This window comes from Colletotrichum spaethianum (genome assembly GCF_022836535.1).
Source record: "Colletotrichum spaethianum MAFF 239500 DNA, contig69, whole genome shotgun sequence".
In the NCBI taxonomy this organism is placed as follows: domain Eukaryota; kingdom Fungi; phylum Ascomycota; class Sordariomycetes; order Glomerellales; family Glomerellaceae; genus Colletotrichum; species Colletotrichum spaethianum.
Genome location: NW_026054839.1, coordinates 1 through 19,834, shown reverse-complemented (window position 1 = coordinate 19,834; position 19,834 = coordinate 1). Strand labels below are relative to the sequence as shown.

Sequence of the window (19,834 nt, the reverse complement as noted above, 5' to 3'; positions counted from 1 at the left end):
CACCAAGGACATTACCGATCACTCTATCTCCTATGTCGAAAAGAGATGGATTCGGCTTATATTAGGCGCTACTTAGAATGCCGCAAAATCCATTTCCAGCTCCCTTCAACCGGCTGAGTTTGGAGCGAGATTATCCCCAACCACCGGACAAAGATCTTGCTTGCTGAGTCATGTCCTCTGTTTGCAAGATCCAAATCTGGCCCTTTTGGAAAGCCATTTCTTACTTTTGGATTCCTGCTTTGGGAGTCGATCTCCCCAGCCACGCGACTAGGATCTTGCTCTGTTTTGTGGAAATGGATGCCGAGACCCAGAGATCCAATTCCACCGTCGCCGCAACGTTGAGACAGGTGCCGGTTCTGGATTTGGTTGGAGGTTGTCCACAGCCAGGCAACCAGGGTCCTCCTTGTCCCACTACCTCCCCTGTCCACACGCTCCGCATCTGACTCTTGCCAGGAGCTGGTTCCGGCTGGTCTTCCCAGCCACGCAACAAGGAGCTTTCTTCCTCTACTGCTTACGGTGACTGCAAGATCCGTATCTGGCTTTCTATTGCTGTATTGGAAAGTCCTGAACATGCTAGAAGCCTGTTTGGGCTCCCAAGATCCCAAGATGGGTCATCCAAGCCATACAGCAAGCACCTTGCTGTGCCGTGTATGAATGGCTCCCGCAAAAACCGTTTCCGGCTCCTGTTGATGTATTGGAAAGCCATGGCCTGGAAAGCCAGTTTAGTGCTCCTGCGGCTGTGACGCGGAAGCCGGTTCTGTCCTTTGGTTGAGAGTCTTCCCAGCCATGTAACAAGGAGCTTTCTTGCTCTACCACGTGTTCTATCTACACAATACATGTCCAGCTTCTGCAGGAGCAGGTTCTGACCTTTCATGGAAGGCGTTTTAGAACATCTGATAACGACTCCAACTGCTCTACTACGTCCTCGTCTGCAGGATCCATTACTGATTCATTCTGCGGTTTCCAAGGCTGGAAGCCCTGAAATCAACTTTGACGCGGGGGCAACTACATGCTACTAAGAGCCTCTTCTGGCTTTTAGGAGTAGGCACCCTCAACCAGCAACAGCAAGCTTGCTTGCACCAGCACATCGCCCGTCCGCAAAAACGATACCAGACTACTTCTAGGAGCTGGCTCCGACTCTCGGGGGCAAGGCCATCCCGGCCAGCATCTCGCTTGCTTACCTAGATCCCCTGTCTTGAGCATCCGTATCTGGCTCTTACCAGAAGCCAGTTTTGGCCCGTGGTCCTAGCCACACACCAAGGATCTTGCTGGCCAAGTATGAAATCGGCTTTGTTCGAGGAGGTGTCGGAGAGGGTGGCCACGATGGCGGGCGGCCATCGGAGCGACAATTTCAACGCTACCGTCCTCCCACACTGCAGGGCGATGGTGGAGGCCATTGGGCAACGCATGGCTTACGAAGCAGCGCTGCACTCCGATACTGTCGCTCCGGAAGTGCTTGATCTCTTCGAGATATGCTGCATTCAGGAAGACCCCAGTTGGTATATCGAGCACTGCAATGACACCCGAACACGGATCTGGGAGACGGAAGAGAGGGCTTTCAAAAACATGCTGCCTTTGTTGCCAGGATTGGTGGATAAGGTCAACGCCGGAGACTATATCACTGCTCCCATCGTTGATGGCAAAACCCTGGAGACTTTCCTTTTGGGTTTGCCTACCTTTGGTAATGAAGAAAGGGCTATGAGAAAGCCGACCCCGGGACCGAAGCTTTGAAAATCAAGGAGAGAATGAGAGAAAAGAGCTTTGGGGTATGGATCAAGACTGTTAACCTCCTAGCTGGCTTTTGTGCTGTTGATGTTGAACAACTCAAACTTTCTGAAGCCAGACGCCTTATATTGAGGATGAAAGCCAAAGTTACAAGACCTGCCCGATAGGCTTGGGGTGGGCAGTCGTGTGGTTCAGTCACTTCAGCTTCATGACTTACATGTAACCTCAGTCCCAAGGAAGTTTACTAACGTTACTACATAGTATCACTATATTGCTTACCTCACAGGGTATCAGAGTATATCTGCACACTCCTTATACTGATTCGACTGTTGGATACGATATTTTGCTAGTAACAAGCGGTACCTTGACGCAAACACTCGTCCGGTGATAACGAACGGTTTCGGGTCGGACTTATAGTCGTTGCCCTGCGGTCGAAGCAGAAAGCCAATCCCAATCGAAGCGCATCGTTTGACATGCCTCGCGCTTTTGTCTTATGAACTAGACATCCCTTGCACACGCCGTGACACTTCATTGTCCTGGTCTTGTATGCACCGTGTTGAATGACGAGAGCGTTCGGATGTTGGTCGGATGGGAAAACGGGCTTAATCGCGCAGCATCGATGTATGGCAGGGGCGGCGAGTGTGTGGCGTTTGCCGCAATAGTTTCGAGTTGCTCGTGGACAAGCTCCAGTTCTTCACCCGTCTGCTTCGTGGTCTGGTCAGCTTCGAGCTCAAGTCGCGCATCATCTCTTCCTGCCGCATTGCCACCCCAATCTGCCGCTTGAGCGCCTCCGTCAGCCATCTGATGCTTCAGATCCTCTTTAGAGTGACTACTTGGCATCAAACCAGAGCCCTGACGTGGGACCAGGTGCAAATGAACCGGAAGAGTGTAACGGTGCTCGCAAGGAGGAACACTTTTTCGTTGGAACGAGGAGCCCAAGGGGACCGCTTGCATTCCTTCCTTTTCCACCACAAGCGGATATTCGAGTCAGATTCGAAGAGAAGGAATTGCCGTTGGGTATCAGCGGAAGACTTCGAAAAGGAATGTCAAGGTGTACGTGGCCTGGTTGCGCAAGGCAATTCTCGACTTCGAGCCGCTGGAGGTATGTCGCATTACACATGGTATATCATTGGACAGCGCGCACTGAACGTTTTAACAGGAAACATTTCAAAACACATTACAAGCCTATTCTGTGTCCCGTGTGTCCCACTACATCGGCATGTCAAAGGGACATGGGGAAGCACTTTAAAACGCATTTTCAACAGCCTCGTTTCGAGTGCAAATGCGGTGCAGACTTTACGAGAATGTACAACCTTGACCGTCACATTCGGAAAAAGATGGCACGGATCTGATTTTGATAAAGAGAAAAGAAAAACGGGATCGGCGTTCTTTTCCTTTAATTTTTTTAATTTAAGTAGTATCTTCTCGTCTTTTCTGTGGTTACTGTACTAGTCGACAAAATTGGAAACCATACATCTAAAACAGTCAATGTAAATGATGGGCAAACAATCAAAGACTTTTTTTTTCTTGTAAAGCAAATCATCCAAAGACTTATAGTAACGACGCCCCGTTTACAGCCTCGTTCTCACCCTCCGAGCCGACTACAACACCCAATGAAAGGCCTTGTAGGTCAATAGTGTTATCTGGATTAACATCTAAGTAGAGTACAGTCAGCAATAGTTTTAATAATGGCTTCAACTCCATAATGTAAGATATTCACTCACAATTGTCAGGTAATTCGGCCTCGCCAATGTTTGCAAATTTGTCTGCTTCTGAATCCGAACCGCTATCTACTCCACCCTGGGAAGCCGTTATCTGGGTCAACGTGTCTTGATGGTCGTGGCTCAAAATCCGCAGCTCCAAAATCTGGTCAATGACCATGGACTTTAAATCTCCCACCACATCATTGAGAATCTTACGGTGGTCGAACCATTTGGGATTTTGCGCCCCGCCTACAAGACTCAAGACTCCCCAGTTCAGGTAGGCTTTTCGGTGGGAGTCGAGCAGGCTGACTCTGGCGGGGTGATGACGGAAGTACAGCTCACAGCAGATAAACGCAGGTTTACTACACGTAATGTATCTGTCTTTAGCAGCGTAACGGCGTCCTGCGCTGTAAAAGTGATGCAGTAGCTGAACCTCGGCATGAACGCTAGGCTCTATCGTGCCTGGCTCGAACTCCTCGTGTAGACTAGATGAAATATGAACTTGACTGTCCAGGTTCGTGAGGATACGAAGATACGGCTCGTATCTACTGTCTCGATCGGGGAGCAACCGCTTGAGTACACCGCCCAAGGTCGTATGTGCATCAGCCTCGGGAATCGCCGCGCTGGCAGGGCGCTGAACACTGCATACGATTCGATGGTCCGTGAGAAGTCTTCGCAAACGGCTTCCATCGTCAAGGATCTGGGAGACAGCGCGGACGTAAGCTGCCAACCGGCCTATCATATGCTTAACTGCGCGGAATCCGAGCGTAGTCTGCGTCACACTGGCGCCGTTTTCGGATTCCTGGCCGAGTTGCTCGATCTGACGCAATTCTTCGTCATTACGCGCATCATATGCCACCCTACATATGAACAACTCGGAGAAGTCCAGATCCTCGAACCTTCGAAGCCAGTTCATGACACCGTGGTCTAATCGTGTTAGTTAGCTTACCAAAGGGTCAAGAGATTGCACTTACTTTGCCCCTCTTGAGCGCCCTCCAACGATACTCGGCATTTTATAGCCGCATTACGTAGAATTCTGTTGATATTCTTGATCCGCGACGAAGCAAACGCCGTGCATATGGTCATTAAAGCCTCCTCTGATTTAGCACGATCCTCGATGTGACTGGAAAAACGCTGTACATGAGCAAGTACATCACAGAGGTGACGCGTGACCCTATCACTAGGCCCCTCATTTGAGGATATCCAGAAGACATAGCAGTCTTGAAGTTCCTCAGCGGCTATGGCGGTGGTGCTACAGCCCCCTTTTCTGTAGTCGTAAAGAAAGCATAAGTTCCTGAGGAATCGCCTCCTGGCATCCTGAATGGTGTAACTGCTGAGCTGGGTGACGAGATGTGGCCCGTTCACCGGCCGGAGAATCGAAAGCAAAACAAGGGCTTCATACAAGCGGAAGAGAAGCCGCACATAGGGGTCCATTCGGGGTGTAAGAGCCATTTTTGAACAAATATTGTTAACTGGTGAGAGAATTGAGGTGGCAAAACAACAATTCGAAATTATTTCATGATCATCTTGAGTGGGTAGACATTTATAAATCTGCCTGTTCACCTCTTCCTCGTCTGTTTTCTTCCCCTCTCACATATCGAGCAACGAATAGCGTTGATATCTCCAACAACAATACGGCGGTGAAGGCTTTTCCCCCAAAGGGATGTGATTCGATGCATCAAACTTAGTTCCTACCAAGGGTATCGTAACAACCCTTTCAGAGCGCGTTTTGGCTGAAAAATGATATGCCCAATTTCCATAATGGCAGGCGACTTCTTCATCACCGCTCGGATCGCCAAAGAGAAGGAGAGGGTCTGGTTTAAGTAATCAAATGCGCCACGATGGAGGGAGAATGGAGCAGGGTTACTGACCATAGCTTGGTATGCAGACATACTAATGCAGGAGGCCCTCCGAGATGCCACGGGTAAAAATAAGCTCAGCTGATCTTGCCAACCCACGAAAGAGGAGTTTGGTAAACTTTCATCTAATCGGGTGCGTTGCGAAGCTACATCTCAGCACTTAGGCCATGACAGCACCTGCACGCTCATTAGATGACTTTATGTGTATGAAAGAATTAAAACTGTTGGGCTGTAGGCCTGATCAACAAGTTACAGCTAATCTTCACTCTTAGTATTCACATGCTATTAATAACGGCTTTCTCACATGCGTGCTAGGCATCCTGACAGAACCAGGAACACCCTCGCTTAAGTGAAACTAGCCGCATACAGTCATTACTCGGTCAAAACACATATTCAGGCCAGGATTGCCTTACAAGTGAATAACCACCAATCGTTTATATAGATCTGCTCAGCACTTCAAGCGATGCGCCGAGCGGGTCGACCAACCGTATCGGGGCCGTCATGGCCCGATCAGGATGAGGTATATTACGCGCTCGCCTTCTGTGCCTCCATCTCGGTCCTGAGATCCGCACTACGAAGAAACGTGCGCGGCATCGTGTCAGACCTGGACATTGCATATCCATGTCGTGCATTCAACCTGTTAGATTGACGCCTGTGTCCGGATAAAAGGCTGTCAAAACTAGATCAATCGTATAATTGTAATGTGCAACAACCAATGAGGACGGGTAGATACAAGACAGAGCCCCATGGGAAGGATCCCTGAATCAAGCACAGCGATCACTCTTTAATCAATGAACCCCAGGTGTATTACATCGAATCGATATCGTCTATCTAACGCAACCCATGCTCGATTTTCCAACTGTAATCAGGGATATAGGCATTATGGCCATGAAACTTTGTTCTGTTTCTTATTTTAGATTAGAACAGGGCTCATCATAAAGCAATCAAATCAAATTTGAGGCTGAAATTGATTTGTTTGATGAGCCTTGGACACAAAGTTGATTAACTTGATTTGATTGCTTCCTCTCAATCAACTGTATGGCCAGCGTACATGCCTACTATTCGAACCTACTTCGCACGCCTCTATCTCTCATTTACCCACCCAACCCCCCAGCTTTACCCCGCCGTGTCGGACCCAGTTCCTCAGGCAATGAACTCGCTCCAGAGTATCAGCGCTCATTGACAGCCGTTGAGATGTCAGCGTCAGCTTGGCCAGGCTGAACTGTCTCTCGCAGGATACTTGTCCAGCTCGCTGACGCTGCCACCAGTGACAAATCTCCTTTTCGTTCTGCTGTTGATCCATTGCGTGTAATGATGAAAGATGACTGCTGCCGCGAACTAGGGAGACTCTCCGAGCTTGCTGTAGTACTCATCCAGCTTCTTCCAGCCGTTGTTGATGGATGCTCGGATGTATGCTCGGTGGTCTGCTGGTAATGACCTCTTCTGGGAGGTCTCATTGTTGGTCGCTTATCAAGCGCCGTATATTCAGTTTGAGAAGGTTCAAGCAAGGCAGCTACCGTAAACCTGGACGGTTGACTTCGCTGTCGAGATGTAGAAACGTCGTCGTCGTCGCGAGCAGGGCGGCGATGGGTACGGCTCGGTCGGACATCGGGCTCTCTCTGGGGCGCAGTAGATCGTTTTCCAAGTGGCTTGAGGTCATCTAGAAGCCTCCCCTTCATTGTCTCGGTTGCAACTTCACTATAAAAGCCTTTCCAGTCCTCAAAATGCTCAAGAGGTTATTCCGTTTCGAGCTTGTGAAACTTCTCAAACGAAGTGGCGGTTCCCCCAGGCGACCTTCGGTGGATCGGAAATGGTCAGGTTAGCAGGCAGGTTTCCGATAGCAGCCCCTTCGAGCTGCTTGGCCATAGTCCTTGCTAGTGACAGCCGAAAGAACGCAGAAGAAAATTTTCATGTACAAAAAGGTCTTGAATTATCCGGCGAAGAGGATGCTGGTAAATCCGACCTCTTGTCGTTGGTACTTTTGGCTTGACGGTGGTGACGCGTCGCGATAGGATGCAGGGGAGCGCGTCAACGCTCCGGAGGATTGGGGAATGTTCGCGATGGTTAGCCAGTGATAGTGGGTACCAAATCAGACACGGTATCACATCGCAGCAAGGAGTACCTCCTATCTACAATCATCTGGTATAGGGTATGACCAGTGCACGGTAGTTGGGCCATGTGATAAGTGAGATTTCTGTATCGAACAGCTCTTGTGCCTGGTGCATAACTGCATTGATGTTTTTGACTCTCGGGAACGCCACGAAGATCTTGATATCTTCCAAATAGCCCTAACTTTTGAGGTTACTTTCTTTTCGTTCTTATGGGCCAGTATACCGAGGATAGGGTTAACCAGGCTCTTAAGGCTATTACTCTATAGTATTAGATCATGGCTGGACGACTGACCAGACTGCCCCAGAATGGTCAGAGAAGGTCTTTATCCTAGGGACTATACCTAGCTAGCTAGATGCTACTAGCTCGCTAGTACTAGACCGTGCTTACTGAAGAACGATGATCTCAACATTCTGATAAGGATGTAGCCTTTCCAGGTCTCCTTCCCGAAACGCTGTGACCAGTTTCTGGGTGAATGCCGCTCCCTCTGAAGTGGAAATCTCGGCATAGGTACTAGTTCCTCGTTCATCATTGCTTTTGGCCTGGTACTGAACCCGGATCGATGTCGCTTTAAGGTCTATTCCGAGGCGGGATAGGATACAGGAAACAGATTGAGCGCTGCCGTGCGGTAAGTTGACAATCCGCGCCACCGAAGACGATTTGGTCGGCGACTTTGGGATTCCCCCAACTGAAGCCCCCTGACACTTTGCCTAGATGTTGATGAGTATAGCTCACTCCTTCTATTAAGTCTCATGCAGATCATCGCACATACAGTTACTGAAGTGCTGAAGTTGGGACCATCAAGTAGGTTCAGCGGCGGTTCGTCGCCGTTGAAATGGGCGAAAACGCATCGCTCTGCTTGATGGCAGCTGCCATGCCGGAATAGTGTACAGACTGTCATGTCGGTAGAAGTTCGTAATGATTAGGTATGCTGTGCTGTAACGGGCTGTTATGTTTGGGTGCCGAATTTGGGGTCTGGCGAGATTTTGCTGAGCAATGATGTTCATGCGTAAGCCGAAAGTTATTGGTCTTAAACATATTCGGCAGATGGCGCTTTTGGCCGCAGCATGTCCGACGGAACTTTCCATCTCCCCATATTTCTCTCCCCTTTTCTTCCCCTCCCTACCACACCCCCTCATCACCAGCCCTCTCACGTGTCACCTGTCTCGATTCCTAAGGTTGCTGCTTTGTTTTCTGATACATATCAGGTGTCCCTATACATCTTTTCATGACAGAAACCATTTTTTCCGTATGTACTCGGTGCCGGCGACCTTGGAGTTCTGGTATCTCGGGGTCTTGCTGGACTTACGTCGATTATAGGGCAAAGGATGCCTTCAGGCATATAGGTACCATACCCCACTCCAGTTCCGCAAACCACCATCACCACCACCACCACCGGCGCAATGGCGGCAGGCTTAAAGTGGACCCAATCAAGAGATGCACTCTAGCCTGTCGCCGATGTTTGCTCGAAATGCAGTCCCTTCGATTCAGAGCGGTGACGCATACGATGCAATCAGTAATCCCTGAAGGGCTTGGGCTTTCTCGCTGGTTATCCGGACAAAGTTGATTGGCCGCTTGGAATTCTCTCGATAGACTTTTCCATAGACTGCCAGGAGCATCACTGGAGACTGACCATCGCAAGTCGGGTTGGAATGTGTTGATACAGCTCTAAATTGCTTCAGTGCGCATCTCCGCGTCTTGACGCACGCTGGCAACCCGTGTTGGTAAGGCTAGAACAAGGGTTAGACCGACCGCTCCTTGATCTAGATACCCTAATTAGTTCGCTGGCTAAGAAGTGCTAGGCCTAGGCCTCAGTGAGCAAAAATACAGATTTCAACTGGCTTCAGGACCCACTACAGTTCGGACACGGCTGAACTCGCTACCTATTCTTTCCTCCGCGGCCCCGATGATTGCTTGGCGTGGTCATTTTACCAACTCTGCTAATGTGATTGTTGAGATGTTAGCACCATGATGTTCTCGCGTAACGGCCGGAGCAGGCTGATCCAGCCCTTGGCCGCTTTGGTCTTCCACCGGTCGGGCAAGGCGTCCCACAGCCCCGACCCACCGCTGAGCTGCATAACCTTCTCAGGCCCAGCCATGAGGAATTCGTTCCCCGGGGCATGAGCGAGATTAACCTGAGGTATGGGCCCCGGATACACACTGGTGATAGACTCTTATCCGGCTTCTGGGCTACCCTTAGGCTCCTGTTCGGGAGTGGTAGCACGGGACGGTCGGGTTGGAGGTGGCTGGCGGCCTCTTCCGCCTCGTCTTCCTCTATGCTGCCACTATTCGTTTCTCCGTCGCCGAGACACATAATCGAGCTTTGATCAAATCCGTTCGTTGCGTTGTAGCGCAAGCTGTAAAGTATGGAAGAGTATTCCGACCCAAGAATCTCACCGATTCTTCTAAACCAGGCCCCCATCATGGAATCGTAAATGGGTTCGTTGGTGGATAGTACGTAAACTGTGTTGAATAAGATGGCGCGACGAAAAATGTAGGTGTCGTTCAAGTCCTCCCATAGCGGCAAATGCAACTCCAGCTCGCCTGAGCAGATGTCAAGCTTTTTCAGATGATCCGGTGAGGTGAGGCTGGGTACACGAAATGCCCTGTGGCGAAAGAGGATGCCCAGAAGAAATACCTGCGGGCTGAGCAGTAAGGAGGGATCAAACATAGTTTGGGGGATCGGTTAGGTATTCCTGTAGATTCGTTAGCTCTTTAGGCCATTCTCAGGACACTAAACCCAGGTTCATACTGAGCTTTAGAACCGAGATGTTCCTTTGTGAACTTTGATGTGAACCGAATACGAAGCTTATGCGGTCCGCCGTCTGGATCCCTCACTGGGACGATGCTTATGTCCCTGAAACGAAGCCTCAGCGTAACTGTTCGGCAAGAGCCAGCCGGAGCAACCAACGGGGAAAAGAGCATGGCAAGGAGGCGTACTTCTCCACACCCGAACGTCTTTCGTATTGTACTTAGCGTTTCTTCGATGTGCTGCTTCAGTTGGTCAATTGTCATAATACGCTTAGCTCGCGCCTGATCGCTTAGGCCATGCTCCTTGACCAGCCTTCCGATAACCTGATCCCGTCAGCAAAAGCGATTGTGTCGACCCAAAACGCCTATGTACCCTGCGCATACTGCGACCCAGCTTAGAGGGTATCTTCTCACACGTAGCCCTCTCAAACAAAAGTCTAAAGATCTTGCAGCATGTTCCCAAAGAGCTTTTCTTTAATAATACCGCTCCTCTTCCTCCCGTCTTTGCCAACTCTCTGACTGAGGTACCAATCGAAAAAGTTATAGGACTTTGATCGAGAGTGTCTCGTAGCAGTTTCGAGGGTCACGGTCGAGGACCTCGCAATATCTGTGGTTCGGGGCATTAGCTAGCAGCAGTTTCAAGGTAAAACCACGTCGTCCTTACAAGCGCCACTGCTCCTCAACGTTGTCTAGTAATGCCATTATCGACAGGCTATAACCTTGACATTCGAAATCGCTTTCGTTCATTTCCTCCACCGCCCTCCGCAAATACTCGTGCGGGCGGAGATTCCCGCCAAACAGCTTGATCTGGTCTGCGACGTCAAGTTCAGCATCCTCGTCGAGGTCTTCGACGTCCGTCGCGTCGGTGTTCGAGCCGTCGTCATCTTCGTTGACGTCAAAGACGTCCTCGTTGGCGTGGAAAGTATCCTCGCTGATATCGTCATCGCTCAGCGAAAAGGAATTGTCGAAGTCGCAGGCATCCGCATGACGATGGAGGGGTGGCATAAGGATGGAAGAGGCGTCAGATTTGTTGTGGAGGGCAGAAGTCGGCGCGAAAGGTTGAGTGCTACGCCGTGAGCGCTCATTGGAAACAGACGGATGAAAAAGGGTGTAGACAGGACGCATACTTGAAGAGCAGCAGACGCGGCTTATGTACTCGTCGCGGGTGGGCCATTTTGGGAGCAATTGTGGAAGCCAGTATGGGAACCATTAACTATGCACAGCTGCCGTGTGTGGAAGTGCAAGACAAAATAGAAACTAATTAGATGGAGCCAGATGCAGATTCTACGGAAAGGGTCAATGCCAGGACAAGCAAGATCTGTACTCCAAGCCTGAGAATGGCCGACATCAAGAGCCAGAACCAGCTCCTGGCATCTGGCTGCAGCTGTGCGGGACGACAGTGCCTGATTTTGAGTCAGCGGGTCACAATGCCCATTGTTCGGTTCGAAAACCGAACTCCAAGTTACTACATGGCTGACCCGGGAGAGTGGCACCGCCAGAGAAGAGTCGTAGATTGGGCCGGAACTGGATCCCGCGGACAGGTAGACGGAGGAGTAGAACCTCATTATGTGGCTGGGAATATTCACCATCTAGTCAGAATCGGCTCTTTGGAGTATTAACTAGCCCCAATGGTATGAAGACAATCGGAATTGGATGCCGACCTCGCGGACAGTGGACACAGCCAAGCAAGGGCCTTATTGCTTGGCTGGAAAGGCTCCCCCAAAAGCCGAAACTGGCTCCTAGAAAGAGCTAGTTGTGAGTCCGACGGCCAGGCGATGTGCTGGTGCGGGCAAATTTGTTGTTGCTTGCTGGGATGCCCACTTCCAAAAGCCATAAAAGGCTTTCAGCAGCGCGTAGTTGCACCAGTGCCAAAGGTCGAATTCCGGTCCGCTGTGGAAGTCGCAGGATGGGCAGGCATTGGATCTTGCAGCCAGGGTACAGTATGTGGCAGAACAACCAGAGTCCTTGTTGTACAGTTATGAGCATAAATTTCTTCCTCTTGGAAAGACACATCGATTCTCATACTCCAGGGGTGAGCTACATTGACTCCACATCTTATTTGCAAACAGGCAACCACAGCCAATGAAAGACGTTTGAAACAGACGTAACAGCAGGTTCTGGCTCTCCTAAACATTGAAAGCTTGTGCAAAAGAGGAAGAGATTTATGCTCTATACTGTAATACTTAAAGAAATCTTCCCATCCACCGAAGCGTCCGTTTGTTCTTTCAAGGAATGATATGCTTGTCCCGGGCGCAAGGCGGAGGTCTCGGAGCCCAGGGGTTATGGAAGCACGGACTCGGTGGCGGCGGCGGCGGCGGCGGCCGGGCCGCCAGGGGACTACTGATGCGGTAGCGGAGGGCCGCTGGCGGGGCAACAAAGCGGTATTCTTCGAAAGGAACGTTGTTGCGCCGACTAGGGATATAAGAGAGAGACAGCTGGGGAGCATCGGGGAGAAGATAGATTCGAATAATAGTCACAACCGACTCCTGAGGGGGCCCTCGTTGACCTCACTACTCCGTTCGGATCCAGCCTTCGACAATGCTCCCACTGCCGGCCTTCTAACGACCACATCCATACCATGGCCCCTTCCGCAGGCGACATTGAGGATCAACAAAGGTTCGTGATTATCTTGTTCCATTGGCTCGGACCAGAAGATTTCGGCTTTCTGCGAGCGGCCTTCTTCGCCTTGCCTCACAAACGCGTAGGGAATCGAGGGGTACGCGTCCTTCGGGTTCTTCTTTGTCCAGCCCGGAGCAAGCCGATTGCAACAGACGGGAATGCCATTCACCTCCCGTGGACAGTTGTTGCTCGACGCGACAGGGCACAGGTAAACATCAGGGCCCCTTCCTTCAGACGGACACGACACACCTCTGATCCAGACCACATCAATGTTGGGCCCGCCTGAGGTCTCGAACCACTGCGGCCAGATTTCGGTCTCCCCGGCGTCGGAGAGAGGAACCAAGCGTCCAGAGACATGGTCAATGAGCTCCCCACTCATAAGGGCCTGCTGTAAAGCCTCTTTGTCATCAAATCGCCTGACGTCCTCTTTCACGATCATGCGGCGATCGTAACTGTCGCTTTGCCCTGCCGCGTAGCCCACATCGGCCACAACCGCCAGCCAAAGTCTGTTCTTCGTGGTATCGGAAGGCTCTCCCTGTGCCAGCCGGAGTAAGGCTTCGCCCAGAAGGACAACCGTATGCCCCTTAGATGACATTTTCCTCATCCAATCTGCGAGATTAGGCAGAAGCCCGTAGATATCTTGTGCGAGATGCATGCTAGGCCTCGCTGCAAGTTAGCCTCGAACAGTTAGGCGTCGAGCGAGAGTACTATTATCGTACATTGATGGTCTCGTAGCTTGGTAGACCGAAAGGATAAGGCACAGTTGCGATTGTTTCTGTTTCGATGCCGCGAGATGGTGGGGGCTCGGTCGAGGCAGTCGACTCGGAGTCAGGATGCAGGTAGGTAACGCCCTCTTTTGAGGCGGTTCGCAAAGGCAGGGGGCGAGATTGATCTGGATTGAGCAACAGACACGGGGCTTATTCCGGCGATACGCGCCGCAATGGCCCTTTCCCCGTGCCGCCACGGCCAAGTGGACCGACCACCCACACCGTCCAGCCGTTCAGGAGACCCCAGTCGGGTGAGGTAACCTAATCATTACACAGCGTTAGCCACCACATCTTCCCCGACTGATGGACGGCAACATAAGGATACCTGCACTAACAGCTGGGCGCCATCACTGGCACCAACAACAGCACATCGTATGTACGGGCTGAGCGGCCGTGGCTGCGCCGCCTTCGCCGCAAGAACGGGCTGTGTCCTGACAAATTGCTACTCCGTATGGAATATCCTTACTGTATGGAGCCCGGTCGTAGACGCAGGCGGTGCAACCACTCAGTCTCGGCCTCGACCGCCAGGAGCAACCCACATTTCCTGCTTGGACAAAAACCACGCTTATCCGTACTGTGCTTGATGTGATGTACTATGGTACGGAGTTGGCGGCGGGTGCTAATCCGGCTTCCGCGGCAGAAAGCCGTTTGCATAAATGGAGCCCGACTTGCACCGCAGCCATCTGGGGCCAGTCCAACAGCCCAGTTGTCCAGGGAAACCATGTCGAGAGCAAACGAGCTTCTCGACACACACACACACAGAGTTTATTACGCCCTGGCTAAGCCATAAAGGGCTCTAACGTCTATCTTACATGCTCCCCTTGTTGAGTTTTTACCCTGGTCTCAAAAAAAAGCCCCGTGTATGAAATCCACTTCCGTCTGCGTCATCTTTGATTACTCCTTCCGATGATTGCGATTTCTCGTGATGTAAGTAGCAGGCCATCTTGGAGCACTTCCTCCAAGTGTTCAGGTCCCTATCTTCGGCGGCTGAAGCGAGCCCTGCTGTCGGTGGCACGAGGGTGCGTATGGGGTTAGTCGGTGGTTAGTGTTAGTGATGTGATGTTGTGCTGTTCCTGTCCTATGTTTGGTTGACCTGCATATCGAGTCGTCCTGTTGCCATGGCAAACTTCACTGTTTCTCTTACGACATCCATGTATGGTGACCAGTCGTCAGGGTCTGATGCGGCCTTTCCGCCTAAGTAAAATGACAGATTGCCTCTGTGCGTATCAGTCCGTTGGATCATCGGTGCACGTTGTGCTGTCCATTGGGTGCAACGGAAGAGAAAATGCTCGACCGTCTCTGTTGCTTTTCCGCATGCACATTGATCCGAGGCGGCCGCCCCGATCTGGTGCAGGTACCAGTTGAGCCTTGCCATCCCCGTCCGCAGCTGGGCCAGTATGCTGGCCTGCTTCCATGAAAATGAATCGTACAGTTGCCGTGTGTGTTTTCCTGGCAGAGCCGAGTCGACCCTCTTTGAGAACTTTCCGACCCACTCTGGTATTCCGGGGTTCGTCTCCTGTACCCTCTGTAACGCGTTCCTAAGCGTGGTTGAGAAAGCCCTGGCTGGCTTCTTCCCAGGTGTTTTCCCTTGTTGGGTGCTCTCCTTTGCCGCTGCCTTGGCCTCCTTGACGAGCTTCGACTTTACCCCAGCCGGGAGCCAGAATAGTGACACTCTGTTGCCTCTGTTTTGTAGGACACTGATAGCCTCGTAGATACGACGGATCTCTTGCTGGCCTGATTGCTGTCGGGGTCTGCTTACTGCTAGCACGGCGGCTTTGCTGCTGGCAAACAAGTATATGACAAGGTGACGGATCCTCTCCGAGAGGGACTCTAACGCCGTCGCCATCGCCTGAAGCTCTGCCGTGAACGGGTTCTGCTCCGTCCTGAGACCGACTGTGCATGACTCCGTTGTCGTAAAGCCGCCTCCCGTGTGTGACCTAGGGAGATGCAATGCTCTCCCAAAGCCCACGAGTCCATTTCTTGCCGAACTAGCTGTCGCGACCTTTGCGGCCCAACCTATCTTAGTCGCTGCGCTTGCCTTGTCTCCATCGTCTTCAACCACCGTCTGCACTCGGTTTTCCCATGGTGACAGCGAAAACGCATTGATGGTCTCCAGTCTGTCCAGGGGCAAGTCACGGTAGGCCGCGGCCATCTTCTGGAAAGGCGAGATGTGCCTCTTGAAGGTATTGACTCTGATATGTCGCAGCGGATGATTGTTCGGTAATGTCCGGAGACGCACCCAGAATTTGATCGCTTTCCTTTCGAATCGTTCCTGGGCTGACTGTATGCTTGCTTCTGCTTCGGCAACCGCTGTAGCCACCGAGTTGAAGGTTCCCACAACTGCTTGAGCCCCGATCCTCTGCACCCTGTTGATGACCTTCATCTGGGCTGCGTTACACGTGTGTTTCCAGACGGTCGATGCGTAGTCCATCGTGGGTGCCACCGCCGCCACGAAGAGCTGTCTCGCCGTTGACGGTGACAAGCCCTTGAGTCGTCTGAGTTCCAGCACGGCTTCGAGGCCCTTCGATGCCGCTTCTGCCACGTGTTGCTTGAAGCGGAGCTTGGTGTCCATGATCACGCCTAGAATCTTTACCTGGTCTTTGGGCCGGACGATGTCCCCCTTGATACTGAAAGGGGACCAGTCCTCTGGCTGGCGCCAGTTCCGTGTAAAGTGTATAATGGCTGTCTTGTCTGTCTCGAAGGTCGCTCCGCTTCGTCGTTCCCAGTCGAGGGCTCGGTCAATGATGGCCTGGACCCCCTGTCGGTTCGCCTCTCGTGACGGTCCGGTGACCCATGCCGTATAGTCGTCTACGAATGCTAGTGCACCTCCATTTTCGTTGATTTGGTGCTGGACCAAGTCGGCGTTGAAGAACAGAAACAGAACAGGGGACAGCGGCGAACCCTGAGGTAGGCCCGCTTGGGGCAGAGAGCGAACCTCCGAGTCCTGGCCGTTGACCTGAATGCTTGCAGTCCGTTGCGAACAGAACGCATCCACCCACGCCCAGGGTTCAAATCCACGACACTCCACGACACATTCGTGAATATGGCGTGGATATGGATGCTGACTAATAACTTCGATGTGGAATGGGTGGAAATGGATCCATATTGTGGAACTTGTGGAATGGAAACCTACTTTGTCTAACAATGGTAATTAGTGGGTCGCATACATGCCTTAGTGACGTCGATGTTTTTGTCACTCGTCCATTAGAATCTTATCTAGCGACCCGATCAAACCGGCACGCAACCAACTCCGTAGTGTCTGACAAAGCCCAATTGTACTGGCATCTAGCCTATTGCGGCTCTTGGTAACCATGCGGCCAGTGGTCGAGAATAGCCTCTCACACTCGGCTGACATCGGTGGCACAGTAAGCAGATCCAAGGCCATCCTAGACAACCGGGGGTATTTAAGCCGCCTTTTGTGCCAGTATTCGTAGGGATCTGTGACAGAAGCATCAGCATCCTCGATATCACGCTGCCACTGCTCGTATTCATCAAGATCCAGACCGCCAACTGAGGACCTAGGGGATTGAGCTGGGGATTGAATTGGCGACTCGGTAACAGAAACCCCCCCAGCCGTCAGTCCTCGCTTCTTTGTGCGCCACGCTGTGAACTTGTTTCTTGAGGTCTTCAGCCGCTTATTGGCAGGCAACTCAATCTCTGGCTCATCGACCTCCAGGTCCCTATACTCTCTCTCCCAGAGATCCTGGACCATCTCCTTCGCCTTGGCAATCCACAACTGTCTTTCGTCGTCGTCTCCCCACAAATCGTCAAACAGTGCCCACCGGTAGGCAGGATGAAGAACTGCGGCGCCATAGATCAGGGGGCTATCGTTTAGATGCTCGTAGTATTCGTTCAATTTGAGCCAACCCAGGTTGATGTTGACAGCGAGGTGATGGCCGTCCGGAAAATTGGCGACTGCTCTTTTCGCGGATTCGAGGGTTTCGAGGAGAAATTCATACGCGTGGATAATATCCCAGCTTGTTCCTGTACAAGTTAGCTGTTAGAATAAGAACCGGGCCGCTTTTGAGAAGTCTAAGGCTTACCAGACAGTGGAGGGTCGATCTCGTTTTCCTCGACCTTTCTCCGGTGTTTTCCCTGCCCATCACCCTCAAGGCCTCTCACAACCAGCTGGAAGTCAAGCAAAATGTCGTAAAGAGTCCCGAGCACATGCCAATCATCAGGTGTCATGTGGTTCTCTTCCTTCAGGAAGAAGGGCAGCTTGGAGCCCTTTTTGATGTGGCCAGCTCTCTGTTACGACCCAACAAGCATAACATAACCAGGGTCGCCCCACGGGCGCCTAGCGGTTACAAGACAAGGTTATATGCGGGATAGCACGGGAACACGTCAATCCCCCTCTCGGAACGGAAGAACTAAGGAAGGTCACGTGAAGATAAGAAGGACCGACAACGGATAAGCGGTCCATGACCCAGGACCGACATGCCAAGCCTACATTGGCGCACTTGAAACGGCAGTCTAAAGCGGTCGCTTTCCAAACTTTCGACAGAAGATGGCCATCACTCTGCCCTCGGCAGTATGCCGACCTTGGGATAGTCCCCATCCCAAGCCCCCCGAGCTTCGCCTTCCTCGACACCTGCTGGGAAGGCTGTATGCATCAAGATCGCATCACGGAGACTTCGCAGCATACCACGAGAGGTTTGCCCATAAGGACGCACTGCTCGACTGCAGTTGTGGTAGACGCAAAACCCCAGTGCATTTCTACTTCTGCAAGCGTGGCCGGAAAGCCACCCCAGCCCATCTTCGCCGACATATGGCGAAAGCAAGCATAGATTTTCTGCTAGGTTCTACGCAGGGAGCCTCTCTTCTGTGCGAATGGATGGAGGCAACCAATTTCTTTTCTGAAATCTGCCCGACTCATTGAACAGGAACGTTAGGTGAAGACGGCAGCCTGTAAAATAGTATAGATTAGCATAGACCATGTCGGCATCGCCCGGCACGTCCCTTTTTACTCTGGACGTTAAATATATCATCATCATCACCGACATGCCAAGGATCGGTCCTCACCGAGGACCGACTTCAGGAGATCGGTCCCAACAGGGCAACAATAGGATATAAGGACAATCGCTCCAAACTAGACTAGATACCTTCCATAGCTCTTCAGCAATCAACTTCGTGATTCACTCTCTCATAAGTGACTCTTAGATTATCCTTCTGTTGTGAAGCTATAAAGCTATCTACGCCTAGACGTGCCTGACTGATCACCAGACACCAACAGACCAGCAAAATTACCAACAAGACTTACCTTACTGTTACCGAGTATCGACCTCAGCTGCCTATTAGCAGAAAACACCACTGTCGGATATCTGACCGTAACACTCTCGTCAAGTTGACCTTCTCCCACTCGTTTGACGCTCTCTGGACAAAAGAATTATAGAATGGCCTTAAGACGAGAGCGCGCTCAATCATCGAGAATTGAGAAAGCCACCGGGTAGCATTGTCGACCACAACTCCAACTGGACGGTGTTTCTTGAGCTGAGCGTCATCAGAGAGTTGGCTCTCGATAGCCTGTACCTTCTTGAGCATATCGGTCCACGTGTCCGATCTGCTCACTTCCTAGGTCTTCGTGAGTATAACAAATAAAGCCGGGGACTCAGCCACCTACAACAGCAAAGTTATGCCATTTTCCAACAGAGCCTCGCCTCCTCCAGACTTCATGCTCCTTCGCTGCCGTGTGAAGTCCTTCGAAGACCTCTTTCTCGAAAGCATCCGGGTTCTTGCCATACAGCATCTGTTTCACTACTATGTTGACAACGTGGCCAACGCAGCGAACCCATCGCTTCTCCCAGTCGAAGCCGAATTCTAATCCAAGCTCCCCCATCGAAGTTTTATTGTTACTGGCATTATCCAGTGTGAAATATCCGAGTTTATCGCTGATCTCATACTCATGAATGATCTCGATGATTTGCCCGGCGATATTCTCGCCTTTGTGCCGCTCTGTAAGCTCAGGCAGTCCGAGGACACACTTCTGGGGCCGATTGTTTGAATCCCGAAAAACACATGTGATGCCGTATAAGGCGTGTCGGTTACCAGACTTCCAGCCATCGTACTGGATATGGATCTGTCCCGGACTCTTTCGCAAAGCATCCTTCACTCTTTCCATGTTGTTAGTAAATTCTCGTTCTGCGATGGCACGCACGGTCACGTCAGTAATGTTAGCTTTTGTGATCTCCACCGATGGATTGAGGTAGTTGAAGATGTCTCGAAGATCTTGATCGTTGACGATCGAGAAGGATTGGTTAGAATTTACAATCCAGTTGACAAGTTTCTGCTGGAATACAGTTTT

General features: G+C 51.4%; 4 protein-coding genes across 4 annotated transcripts; 1 reads left to right on the top strand and 3 right to left on the bottom strand.

Annotated features, from left to right (window-relative positions):
• Positions 1-1,323: 1,323 nt before the first annotated feature.
• On the top strand, positions 1,324-1,731 carry ColSpa_12654 (uncharacterized protein; the record flags this gene model as incomplete). Its single annotated transcript, XM_049278866.1, has 1 exon — positions 1,324-1,731. The coding sequence occupies one exon, from the start codon at positions 1,324-1,326 to the stop codon at positions 1,729-1,731; it is 408 nt and encodes a 135-aa protein (XP_049134823.1).
• A 1,710-nt stretch (positions 1,732-3,441) lies between these two features.
• Positions 3,442-4,514, bottom strand: ColSpa_12653 (uncharacterized protein; the record flags this gene model as incomplete). Its single annotated transcript, XM_049278865.1, has 2 exons — positions 3,442-4,355; positions 4,403-4,514. The coding sequence occupies 2 exons, from the start codon at positions 4,512-4,514 to the stop codon at positions 3,442-3,444; spliced, it is 1,026 nt and encodes a 341-aa protein (XP_049134822.1).
• Positions 4,515-12,620: 8,106 nt separating this feature from the next.
• ColSpa_12652 (uncharacterized protein) lies at positions 12,621-13,361 on the bottom strand (the record flags this gene model as incomplete). The annotated part of the gene is made up of 1 exon (XM_049278864.1): positions 12,621-13,361. The coding sequence occupies one exon, from the start codon at positions 13,359-13,361 to the stop codon at positions 12,621-12,623; it is 741 nt and encodes a 246-aa protein (XP_049134821.1).
• A 3,365-nt stretch (positions 13,362-16,726) lies between these two features.
• ColSpa_12651 (uncharacterized protein) lies at positions 16,727-17,721 on the bottom strand (the record flags this gene model as incomplete). The annotated part of the gene is made up of 2 exons (XM_049278863.1): positions 16,727-17,517; positions 17,577-17,721. The coding sequence occupies 2 exons, from the start codon at positions 17,719-17,721 to the stop codon at positions 16,727-16,729; spliced, it is 936 nt and encodes a 311-aa protein (XP_049134820.1).
• Positions 17,722-19,834: the final 2,113 nt, after the last annotated feature.